Source organism: Lagopus leucura, unplaced genomic scaffold (assembly GCF_019238085.1).
Source record: "Lagopus leucura isolate 7727_CA_CO unplaced genomic scaffold, USGS_WTPT01 Super-Scaffold_100024, whole genome shotgun sequence".
Lineage (NCBI taxonomy): Eukaryota > Metazoa > Chordata > Aves > Galliformes > Phasianidae > Lagopus > Lagopus leucura.
The window spans coordinates 536,033-548,540 of NW_024962276.1; the positions used below are offsets into that span (position 1 = coordinate 536,033).

Sequence of the window (12,508 nt, forward strand, 5' to 3'; positions counted from 1 at the left end):
TTACTGTTCATTAGTGCGAGTGAACAGTCCAGAACCACTGAAACACAGGTCTTAGATAGCGAAACAAGGTTGAAGAGTCTTCTGATATCAGGTTATCGAGCACCAGAATCATGAGTTGGGCATCATGGACTGACTTCTGTGCGAGCTGATCTGGAGGATGGACAAGCTCCTGGGTGTCACACTGATAACTCTGGCTTTAGAATTACCACAGCCTGTGCAAGGCAGACTGAAGCGTGCAGGACAATCTTCCTTTACCTTCCAGGAGGCTTCCAGGGGAAGAGGGTCTCTGTCTGATCAATTAAGCCTTCAAGAAAAAAGCAAATTTTGCAAAGCCTCTAGCTTCTGCAAGCTGTCTCAGCATACATTATCCCACATTTCTCACTTGCTGCCTGAAATGATTTTCTACTACTGTTATATTCAGCATTCCTGACAGCTCGGTTGCCACCACACGCACTGGATTCTAGCTCCATGGCTTCCAACGGAAAGGACAAGACCTCAGAATATCTTGTCATAATCCGACCATGAAGAGCTTGAAATGAAAGCAAGTTGTATGCCTGGCAAGGGCTTGAAACTGTTTTTGACTTCAACACACCAACGGGTCTCCATGGTGACCAAATACTCGATGTTCTTGGGTTACTGGGATTCACTCCAAGGCAAGGAGTTACCTCACCTGCCACAGCAGCACCTTGAGACAAAAGCTCCTCAAAAGGGCAGAAAGCTACAAAATCAAACAGAACACACCTGATTCTTGCTCCCTGGCAATGGTGGGGCATCAGTAACAGCTGGGCAGATAATCTGTGCCCAGAAGTGAGAACATCAATATGGTAGAGAACAGACTTCAGTGGCAGAACCAGGAGGAAGAAGTGAGTCCCCTGGTTACAGACTCAGCATATGCCCAGGATGATACAATGGCCAAAGTATCAAGGGCATCAAATGCAGCTTAAGGGCACAGCTGAAAGCCGTATGTTGAGGGGATTTGTAGTAATGGATCCTAAGGAACTGCATGGCACCTTCCGAGTGAGCAAATAGTTGAGTCCACAGTCTATGGGAGAAGGAAGCATGTATTGCAGCTTTCCTCAGACATCTGCCCAAACAGAGCATAAGGCTGAGTGGAAGGGCTGCTGCTGATGGTGTTGGGCTTATTGCCTGAAGAACACGGGAACAGCAGTGTGGCTTCAGACCAAAAGTCCACCGAGCCCCTGATGTTTGCTTTGAGAGCCGTCAACAATTGGTTCCTGATGAAGAGCGTAAGAATAGGACAAGCACGTAGGGCTTCTCCTCAAAACAATCTCCAATCCTCCTGCAAGCTGCATTTTGTAGACTTTCTTGAGACCAAACTGATAGTTGTTATTTAATATTTAATAGCCATCAATGGAATCCTCTCCCATCTGTTACTGCCAGAGGGTTTTGAACTTCTGTAAACTTTTAGCATCCAAAAGCAGTTCCTGCAGCAAGGAATTGCACAGGCATACAAAGCAGCATTTTTTGTTCCTTTTGAACCCATCCAAGCAGCTTCACATGATGCCCCACTGCTTTCCTACTGAAAGAGACTAACAGTCAACCCCTATTCACGACTGTGGATCTTCCTATCACCCCTGGGCTGCCTCTTTTCCAGCCAGAAGAGTATCAATCCAGTTAGCTGTTCCTGGTATGAAATACATCCAACACTGCTACAGCATGTCAGTGCTGTGAGGAACAGAACCTCACGCACCACTCCACACGTGGCCGCACCATGGATCTGTACCCTCCTCATTCCATTCTCCACGTTATCTTCTTGACAGCCACCAAGCACTATGCTGACACCTGCATGGAACAATCTATTGAATTAACAAGACATAGTTTATAGGTGGTAATGGACCTCTTTGAACCCGCTGCCTTAATGCAGAGTGATGATTGCTTTCCTGTGTGCACCTTCTTACAGTTCCGTGGGGTCTTTTGCAACATCTCCTACCTGGTCCTTACCTTCATTACTTCAGACAAGTTAATGGATTAGAAAGCTCTCAAACACTCCCAAGCACTCAACTTCTATCAGCTTTTTCCATCTGCTTCCCGTCTTCTATGGAAAGTTATTCTGTATTCTATGATTTCACGTTTTGGACCAAAGTTTTGGATAAGAAGCTTTTTATTATTATTTTTTTAAACAGATCCACCTACTGATTTCCATGACAACATGTACTGTACTGTTATCCATCTTCTCATAATCATTTAATCAGTATTCTTCTTATTCCACATCTGAGTTTCCTTCGTTGAGGGCATTTTGGGAACTCAGCTGGACCTTCTGCTCCCTTATTATTCTTACAGTTCCTGACAACTTACTGCATGTGGATTTTACAGCACGCTGGTCAGGACGGAGCTTGTAGAAAAGCTGGTATCACATCAGCCACCTTACAATGGTTTTAAATACAAGTCTATTAACATAGTTAATAGTTCAGCTATTTCATCCTCCACAACTCTTGGGTGAATATCTCCTGACTGAGAATGCTAATTTTGCCTATCTACATCATTATCTCATCCACAGACATTTCAGCTCAAGACAGATGAAAGCACAAAAGGAATTGCATTCATTTTTCTGCTGCCCTGAGCGCATCTTTTATACTTCAGCACAGGTCCTACAGATGGTCTGGCAAGCTTTATGCCTCTGATGTGACTGAAGGGAATCTATTATTAGTCATTCTATCATTCACAAATAGGTTTTGTTCTCCCAGCTCTTTTCATTATGTTTTACATATTTTTAGCTTGTTAGAAGCTAGAACGACCCTTCCTCTTCTACTCATTTTATGCCTCTCTTTTTTTTTTTCCAGGGTTCTTTCACATGCCTTCTTACCCTTATGTTTAGGTACAGCAGATCTCATTTTACCATTTTTCAGGTATTTCTTGAGAGGTACATTTGATCTCAACTCCTTCCTACTGCAGTGCCCTAAATATCTTCAAGCCAGCTGTCAGCATGTAACCCTTACTTGCCTTCTTAGGTCCTTTTTAACAAGCTCACTCAATCTTATGTAGCTCTCCTTTCTGAACTACAATCCAGCTGGGGAAGACATACTGGCTGCTCTCAGCACCCTTGCAGGAACCAAACACGTTTGCAGTTTTATGTACTGGTAGCGATGAGGAAGTGATCCAGGGAAATAACAAAAAAGTTGTTCTGAGCAAAAAGTGAAATGAAAACATTAGGAAGAAAGATAAAAACAAATCCAGAAAGCAGGCGAGTAGAAAAAACAGCTGACTGGGACTCTGTGAACTGGGATGGCTTTAAGCTTATGGGTTTGTCTGAATGAGAACAGATGAAAAGAAAGCAACAGACAGGACAGAGACACCAACTGTGGGAATAGGGCGATATCTGGACAGACACCTCTGGTGCTGGCATTTAGGAACATACTTGCACCCACAGCAGGAATAAAGCAGTAACCAAGGCACAGCACGGCAAGTGGAAGAGAGGAAACAGATGCTGAAGTGCTTTGGAAGTAGGCATCTAAGTTCTGTTGTTTCATGTAATTTTGAACTAGAATTCACATATCTTTTGGCAAAGCCATAGTGAGTTTAATCCCTAAAATGTTTTACTTGTACTGTAAATTAAGAGATCATAACCAAGCTTTATAGAAAACCTTTACATTTGTTCCAGAGTTTATGGCCAAATAAGAATTTAACTACCTAGACAGAATGTATGCATATGACACTTCTGCAGCTGTCCTGACACTGAGCACTGTGATGCACATTAGATTAACCCATCTGGAGGCCAAATTGCTGAACAAAAGAGAAATCACAGGGCCACTAACGCCCTTAGTTAGCCCCTTTAGGGCTAGGGTGAGAAGGCTAGAATGATTCATGTCTCAAAATGCAAGAGAAGATGGTATGCACCCAAAGTTTCTGATAATCTGAGTGGGGTGGTGGTGTGGAAAAAGGGACTCCCACCTCCAATCTGGCAATCTGCTCTATCTTGTGCCTGGGAGCACTGCATACAGCCAAAGCATGTGCAAAAAGATAATCTCTCTACTACCTTGAATACCAACAGCATGTTGTAGCATCTTGTTTTTAGGCACGGCCAATCCCTGGTGCTCCCAAAAAGGTGGAAATGTCCCACAACTGCTCTTGGACAACTCTGCACGGAGGGAGAGAGAAAAGTTCCCTCCTGACCCATGCGGGCATCAAGCCAGGAGCTGTGAAGCATGAGATGTGATTACAGCTCCTCAGTGCAGACAGAAAGTGTTACGGGCGAATGAAAGGCTGCACAACACTTTCTGTTCTCTGTGGCTGTGAAATACAGGAAAAATAAACAGATATTTTCAAAAAATCACGGAGCCCCAAGACAAGAACTGATCACCATGAGCATCCAGGCCACTTGTGCCTCTGGTACAGCCAGTCCTCCTGCCCATGTCTAATCTCTTTTTGAGGCTTTAGAATTGAGAGAAAACCAGAATTTCCCCTGGTAACTTACTATAACCACTAACTACATGTAGGTTGCTCTGAAAGTAACGCCTCCTATTTACTTCCACGGAAACAACAGATACAAAAAGCACAATAACACTATTTGATAGAGCAAATTCTCAGCTACAGGACAGTGCTGTTGTTAGGAAATGTTGCCCATGCAGTTCTTCTTTCACTGTCCTGAACAAATGGAAGCCAAAAGGTGCCAAATCTGGACTATACAGTGAGTGTGGTAGGACAGACCCCACAAGACTGGCAACGCCGCTCTGTGGTCTTGAGCCTGGTTTGAGGCCTGGTGTTACCGTGTTGTCTTCTCTCACCTGATTCTGGAAGCTCAAGCCTTCCCTCAGTCAGCATTGCATTGCAGCAGAGTTGATGGTTTGTCTGGGTCCCAGGAAATCCAAAAGGATCCCCCCTTCCTACCTCAGAAGACAGGGCACATCGCTTTACCCACGGAGGGCTGCATCTTCAACTTTTCCTGCAGTGGGGAACTCATGTCACCACTCCATGGAGGGCTGTTCTGACTCCAGCTCTCATCACTGGTAATCCTGCATTCCAGGAAACTGTTACCTTCGGCCTCTATTGGTTCAGTAGATTTGACAATTCTGCGTATGGTTCTTTCTGTCCCTGTGTGAGCATTTGTGGGACCCACCTGGTGCAAACTCTGTGATATTCCAGCATTGTCACCACTGTTTCTGACGCACTGAAGCCAACACTCAGCTCTGTGCACAGCTCCCTGATCGCAATCCGTCAGCGTGTGCAGCTGAGCTGACTGAGATGCTCTTCATTTGGTGATGTGACAGCTGTGCACGGTTGTCCAGAACGTGACACTCACCTTTCATGGCACTGTCACCACTGCTGAAACGCTCCAGCCACCCCTCACTGTGCTCACATGCACCAGTTGGTCTCCATCAACTCAGCAAGCATCAATGAATGTCAACGGGTACCATTTCTTCTGCATGGAGGAATTCATTGCGTACCTTTGCTTCCATGTCAGACTGCCTCTCTGCTACCGTCTGTCACAAAATGCAATGGAATATTGGTGGGAAGTTTCAGCTTCTGCTGCTGCACCACCAACATCCACCTCAGACACTGTGGGCTGACACCACAAAATAGAAGACATTACTTTCGGAGCAGCTCTTGTATTACAGTGAGAAATCTATCTGCTTTATCTAAGACTTTTGAGATAACTGTCCATGTAACACCAGTACTCTATCGAAAGTTTTCAGCTACCAGATCAGCCTGTGTCACTGTTAGGCTGCTCTCACCCTTCCCTTATAGGCATCCCTACATAGAAACAGATAAATGGACACACATCTACAGCACTCATCATTCTGCAATCTGAAAAAGATGGAAAGAGTTGAGTTCCTTAAGCAGCACATTCTGCAGTTGGGATCATTTCTGTGGCTCCTCCTAGAGCTTCTTTCAACACATCTTAACCACATTCTTTGTAGCTGGGTACCAGAACCAGGTAAAGCACTCTGCAGTGATGTTACTAAAACTGAACACACAGCGAGGATCACTTCTATCAGTGCTTAGCATTTGCAGAGTGCTACGTGAGCAGATGCTCAGCTTAGAAACCCACCTTGCTTACAAACCCCCATTTTGTGTATTTGATTCCTGCCAATTCCCCATATATGGGTTTCATGATACCAGAGACAGCTGGATCTGAAAACCAAACTCCATCACAGGTTTTCCACTGTACTCGTTTAATATGTAAAATTTTCTTGGTTCTGGATGAAATAAAAGACTTTGGGGGAAAAGCCCCCAGCAATTCTGAGAGCGCTAAACATGGAAAGAAACAGAGTTTTGATGCATAAAAATATATGTCCCAATTTTTGTTTAAAAGCAATCCCAATGAAACAGAGCCCTCTTTGCTGACACAAAGCTTGCAAGGTCTGCATTGCTTGGATCGTTCTGAAAGCTTCCATGGAGAAATAACGAATTCACGTGCAGTTCGGAATGGCCACTCATCAGCTGCATGCGATGCCCACCCAGCAGAAAGCACCACGGAAGTTCAGAAGGGCAAGAAATTCTCCCTTGTAGCCACAGCCCTGCTGCCAGCTTATCTTTGGGAAACGTCCACTTGCTGCTGGGATTCCTTCCAGGACGAGGTGCGTGGCCAGGCGTCCTCGGGGCTGCCCCCTGCCCTGCCCACACTGCCCCTGCTCTCAAGGGAGCATGGAAGGCCAAGCATTGCTCCTAAGCTCAGCTCTGCAGGTGGATTGCAATGGCTCACCTTTCAGGTACGCTTCAACTGTGTTAATGCCAATGACTTACACTATACCAACCATGCAGTGCATACGATGCCAATCCCCTACTAATACTTCATGCCCACGTTTCAAAAGATCCATCTGGCCCAAATAGTTTCTTGACCACTGTCACAGAATGACAGCATCACCAAGGTTGGAAAAGACCGCCAAGATCACCCACTCCAGTCGCCCAATGCACTTCCTCTGGGTGACAACTGCCTTTGTAACCGAAGGCTCTGTCCCTTTCCTAAGACTACTTTTACCTTTTTGAGCCATATCTACGTCCCACCCAGAGGCATTTCTCTCAAGCTGTAGGAGCCATTCTGTCTGTTTCGCTTTTCTGCAGTTCCAGTTCTGAGAGCTGGTGGCAGAGCTCTCCTGTTGGCTACTCACACAATGAATTTCTTCATACCACAGTCAATACAAGTGGCTCAATTATTGCAGCCTCCAGTTAGCTCTTGTGCATTACTTAACACTAAGTCAAGAATATCCTTCTGTGTACTCTAGTACTGGCTGTTCCAAGAGGCAGAAATGGCCTCTTTGAACTCACTCTTTTTGTGCTATCTGACCAGCTTATTCACAGGTAATTTAAGTCCCCATTATCATTTGGTTAGACTTTCCCACTTCTTTGATCTCTGTCAACATTATGCACTTAACATCCTTTTGTTGATCCAGGAGCTGGTAGTGTATAAAGACTACTAACATATTTACCTTCTTATGGGCTGGGAGTGCAACCCTCTACAAGCAGCTAAGTAGGCCATTGTAATTCCCCAACAGCACTGTGCATTGCAACATAGGAAACTCTCCACTTCTGGGATGGTCGTGTTGGATTCACCCCACCACTGCCCTGCCAAGGCCCTGAGCCTTTGGGGAGCCCGTCCTGTGCTGTCAGGCTTTTCTTCTGCAGTCATAAGCCAAAACGATGTGCACAAAACAAGGTAAATGAAAGTTGGCTTTCTCATGCAATCACCTAACTATGTAACTGCTAAATCTGTCTGGAAAGGAAACGATGTATTGGGAGACTTGTGATAAAGTAGGACTTCTGCTATCTGATTTTTCCTGCACGCAGGTGTGTGAGGTGATGGACCACTGGGTTGCCTTCCCTGCAGTGAGGACAGCACTTTATTTACCTCTTCTCAAATGTTATTTTTTTGGGACTTTTTTCAACATTTCAACGTTATTCTCAAAACATCAGCAGCAGAACCAGAAAAAACTCCAACACAGGAGCAGTTTGCAGCCCTGCCTGTGGCACCAGGTTTGGAACATGATGATCCACGAGGTCCCTTCCAACGCAAACCATTCTGTGATTGACTCTACCAATCCCAGCTGCACTGTGCCTACCAGCAGCACCATCCTTGTACACAACAGCAAAATTATCAAAAGCAAAGGTTGTGGAACCTGCCTTAGCAATCGATGGATGGGAGCTGATCTGAAAACACGATCTGAGTGCACACTGAGCCCCTGCTGCTGCAGGGTCCCCAGTAGCAAAGATCCAAACACAACAGCAAAGATCCTTACGGCGCACTGGTCTGAAGGGTTTGGTTCCTACACTTTGAATACAGGGACTTCCCTGGGCACGGGCTATCACAGCGTGACACACACCTCCTGCCATCTGGAAACTGCCAGCGCACACACGGTGCCACTTCTCCTCTGCTAGGCAACAGTTAAAGCTCAGCATGCAATTGCTGAGCGAGCTTGTGCTCTGAGCAAGCTGGAAGATGACTTCTGAAAGAAAACGAAGCTGTTGGTTTTTTGAACTACAAAGCCTGAAATGGCTCTGCCTACTTGAGAAATTCCTCTTGCTTTGCATCATCCCTGAGCCTGGCTCCAACACAACGCTCCAACTTCACCACTGCTCTGCGACCCAGAGCTGTAGAATGGGACCCAGGGATGGCCCAGAGCGCTGGGGCAGGTGGGCATGGTGGGGTCACTCTGCAGAGAAGGACAACAGCTCTAAAGGTGGTTCCTGTGAACGGAATGCTGTGACCACAGTAAGCTTCCATAGATGATCCCACCTGCCCAGAGCTGTGGGTTTCCCATCGCTGGAGGCGCCCCAGGCCATGGATGGGTCGTGGGCAGCCTGAGCTGGGGGGCACCCAGCCCATGCAGGATGGGGCTGGGGGGGCTGTGAGGTCCTTTCCAACCCAACCGTGCTGTGATTCCATCATTCTAAGCTCTGCAGTCTGTGTGTTGTGTGATGTGTGGACTCTTTTCAGTGGTGAGTGGAGACAGGACAAGGGGAAACGGCCGGAAACTGCAGCATAGGAAGTTCTGCACCAATGTGCGCAAGAACTTCTTTACAGTGAGGTGACGGAGCACTGGAACAGGCTGCCCAGGGAGGTGGTGGAGTCTCCTTCTCTGGAGATGTTCAAGACCTGCCTGGATGCCGACCTGTGCGACCTGCTGTAGGGAACCTGCTTTGGCAGGGGGATTGGACTCGATGATCTCTGGAGGTCCCTTCCAGCCCCTACAATTCTGTGATTCTGTTATTCTCTGTGTGAGGACCAAGATGACCAATCCAACGCAAAATAAACAAGGCTTCTTAGTTCAGTAACTGCAGGTGCCTGAGTTGCACACACAGGAGTGATGGCGGCACGTGTGAGCAGGCTAAACTTCCAATGAGGTTTCCAATGATATCAAAGTGAAGCACGTGCCCTGTAACAGCCTTGCAAGAGCGGGATGCTGGCCACCACACACAAAACAAGAGTTCCCAGGGTGTATTTAGCACCTCACTGTTCAAATGCGAACTGGAAATAGTTTCTCCTGCTCACTTCTTATTTTCAACCATTCCCCTTTGGGTCTCAGGCTTTATCTCCCCAAGGGATCAGGACCCCAGCCCAACACACATCAGCATGGGCCTACACAAAACAAACAGATGAGAACAGCATTCTGCAAACCCCTCTCCTTGCAAAGATGGTTTTAAAGAATGAAGTTCATTCAGCCAACACTGCGTTTCGTGGCTGAGCACAGACAACCCCTCCCTGGTGGGCGCTCAGGGTGGGCTCCCGCAGCCACACGTGACACAAAAGCACGTTTTGCATCGCCGTGTTTGGCTGCAAACAGCCCAGCGTCACGCAGGAGAGGTTATCGCCTCCTCGTCCCGAAAAGGTCCACGCTCTACACTTTGCGCTCAGTTGCAACACCACTGTAGTTTTTGTAAGGAATAAATATTGACTTTCCTGGACATTGCCTCACAACATGGCGGGACCTTGAGAGCATTTGTCCAAGATAGTTTTTACCCTGGTAATATAACTTTATAACATCGCTTTCATTCCGATTAGTTCAAAAGGCTCTGCGAGCAGGATCTACAAACGTCACCAATTACCTGCTTTCACTGTCAGCCACATGACCGTGCTAAGGCTGCCTCAGTGGCATTTCTTCTCCTGCAAAGGCCTGCTCAAAACTTCTGATTCTAATTTAAATCTGCAGGTTATCAGCTTCACTAAGACTCCGAAAGCCAAGCCTGGAAAACCTTCAACGTTAACGCAGGCTGCTCTGTCAGTTTTGGTTTCCAAGAGTAAAGCACGTGGCTGATGAGCAAATGGCCATCGCATTACAGAGCTCAGACACCGAGCTCACAGCATCTGCATCCACAGCAAGGTGCCCAGAGGCTCTCCTTTCATAGCAAAGAGCAGAAACCAGCATCCATTTCACTGAGAAACACACATGGTGGTGACACCCCAGAGGAATCGCTGGATGGGTGAAATTCAGCTTCCAGCACTACAGACAGACTACAGCCAGCAGGGTCAGTGCTTCTGCTGGGCAACACCTGGAGCTGTATCTGGCTGCAGCAGAAGCCAGCTACGTGAGCAAAGTTTTATAGATTTCCCACAGTAAAAATAACCATGTTTTGGTCAGATGCTCAGTGCCCAACATGTGACTCAAGCAACACACTCAGCTTTATAACATCAATTAAGATAGGTGATAATCTCCATGCAATCGACCGGCCGCATCCAAAATTAACACTGCTGCACACAGAGCGAAGGACCCACGCTTACATAAGCACCGGGGCCTGAAAGCACAGCACGGTGAGAGAGCAGCAGCACAAAGGGGAGGGGAAGGATGGGTAGCAGGAATATCTCTGAAAGAGCAATCCTGCACCGCACGGCTGCCCAGGGAGTTGATGGTCACCGTCCCCAGAGGTGTTCCAGAGCTGTGGGGATGTGGCACTGAGGGATGTGATTCTGGGCATGGTGGGATGGCTTAGGCTTGGATTTGGGGATCTCTTCCAACTGTAATGATTCTGTGCTTCCACGGAAGGCGCAGAGCAAAGCGGTGGACAGCTCGCGTCAAAACCACCCCGTGTGCGTGCAGCCATAAAGCCAGCCACGTTAGTTGGGAGGCACGGAGAGGAAGAGGGGCGAGGAGAAGGGTGGGAGCATGGAAGGATGCAGGTGAAGCACGGCTGCCCCTACCTGGAGCAGCTTTCCCTCGGCGGGAGTGACCTCGGCCACGCTGGCAAACTCCCCCTCCAGCACGATGGGCTCCACCTTCAGTGGGATCACCCTGATGATGGCCTTCTGCGCCGCTGCCCGCTCCGACTCGACGGCTGCTGCCAGTGCCGGCCCGGTGCGGCCGAGCCCTGCCTGCAGAGAAGCCATCAGCAGCCAAGGCCAGAGGACCGCCAGCTGCAGCTGGGGGCCACCGCTCATGCTCCCAGCTGCGGCCGCGTTCCCGGGCCACGCATACCGCTGGGGACGCGCTGCACCCTCGCCCTGCTCCCAGCCGCGGGGCTCTGGGGGGTGCGGGGGGCGCGGGGGGCCCGGGGCTGGGGGGGGGCACGCAGGGCGGGCGGGGGGAAGTTTGGAGCAGACTGCTCACTGCACGGCCGCCCGGCTCCGTGCCATCGCTGCTTCTCTTCCTCGGTGCCACGTGCTCAGAGGCCGCTGGGAGCTCGGGAGCATACTTTGATCAAATATCTCTCTCTATATATAACAATAATAATAAAATAATCCGAAGTTTCTTCCGAAAAAGAATCCTGTTTCCAGTCAGTCCTGCAGAAAGTAAATCCAGGGAGAGTGGCGGAAAAGGCCGAGCAGGTGGCAGGCAGGGGGCCGTTCAGGTGCAGGGGGGGTCCCAGAGCTCAGCCCCGCAGCGTGGGGAGTGGGGAGGGCTCTGCATGGGCGCTGTGTCCCCGTGGCTCCTGTGTGGCTCCCGCTGGGCTCAACGCGCCCATCTCTGGAACCTCCCAGCACGTGCCGGAACTCGGCACGCTGAATGCCGCCTGTGATTACTGGGATCCTTGCTAAGAACCGTGCAGGGGGTGCTTCTTGAATTTGCGGCAGAAAGAAAAGTTTACTACTGCGCCGTCCCCGTCCAACCCGGGGCGATCCCATCCATCCTCATCGCACCAGAAATGCTTCATTCAGAGCAGCCCCGGCTCTCCCCCCGCACTCCCGGCTCAGTCCAACTCCGGCTGCGGGTCCCGGGTCGGTCACAGCACGAAGCTCCCCGCCATAGCTGCCGGGAAACGTCCGAAAAGGCCCCGAACTCTGTCAGCCCTTAAGCGCGGAGCGGGGCAGGTACGGAGCGCAGCGCCGCAGCGTCTCCTGTTGCTCTCACGCCGCGAGTTCCGGGAGCTGCGCGTCCAGCACGGTCCCAACCGAAGGCCCCGTGCAGCACAGAGGCAAATCCCATGGTCCGCCCAGGGGTCACAGCAACGCGCCCTCCGCACCTGGAGGGCCGACACGGGGCGCGCCGCCGGGACGGCAAGGAGCGCGCTCAGAAGGGATTGAAAAATAAAGAATCATCTGCAAACCTGTTGGGCAGCGCAGTATAGCACAGCACAGCACAGCACAGCACAGCACAGCACAGCACAGCGCTGCTGCACCGGG

General features: G+C 49.2%; 1 protein-coding gene across 1 annotated transcript in view; it reads right to left on the minus strand.

Moving 5' to 3' along the window:
* Nucleotides 1-11,353, minus strand: part of RNF43 (ring finger protein 43) — a 53,491-nt gene extending 42,138 nt beyond the window's left edge. The window contains exon 1 of the mRNA XM_042879712.1: nt 11,090-11,353. Coding sequence (XP_042735646.1) covers nt 11,090-11,326 — 237 coding nt within the window. The 5' untranslated portion in view covers nt 11,327-11,353. The remainder of the gene's footprint in view (nt 1-11,089) is intronic.
* Nucleotides 11,354-12,508: the final 1,155 nt, after the last annotated feature.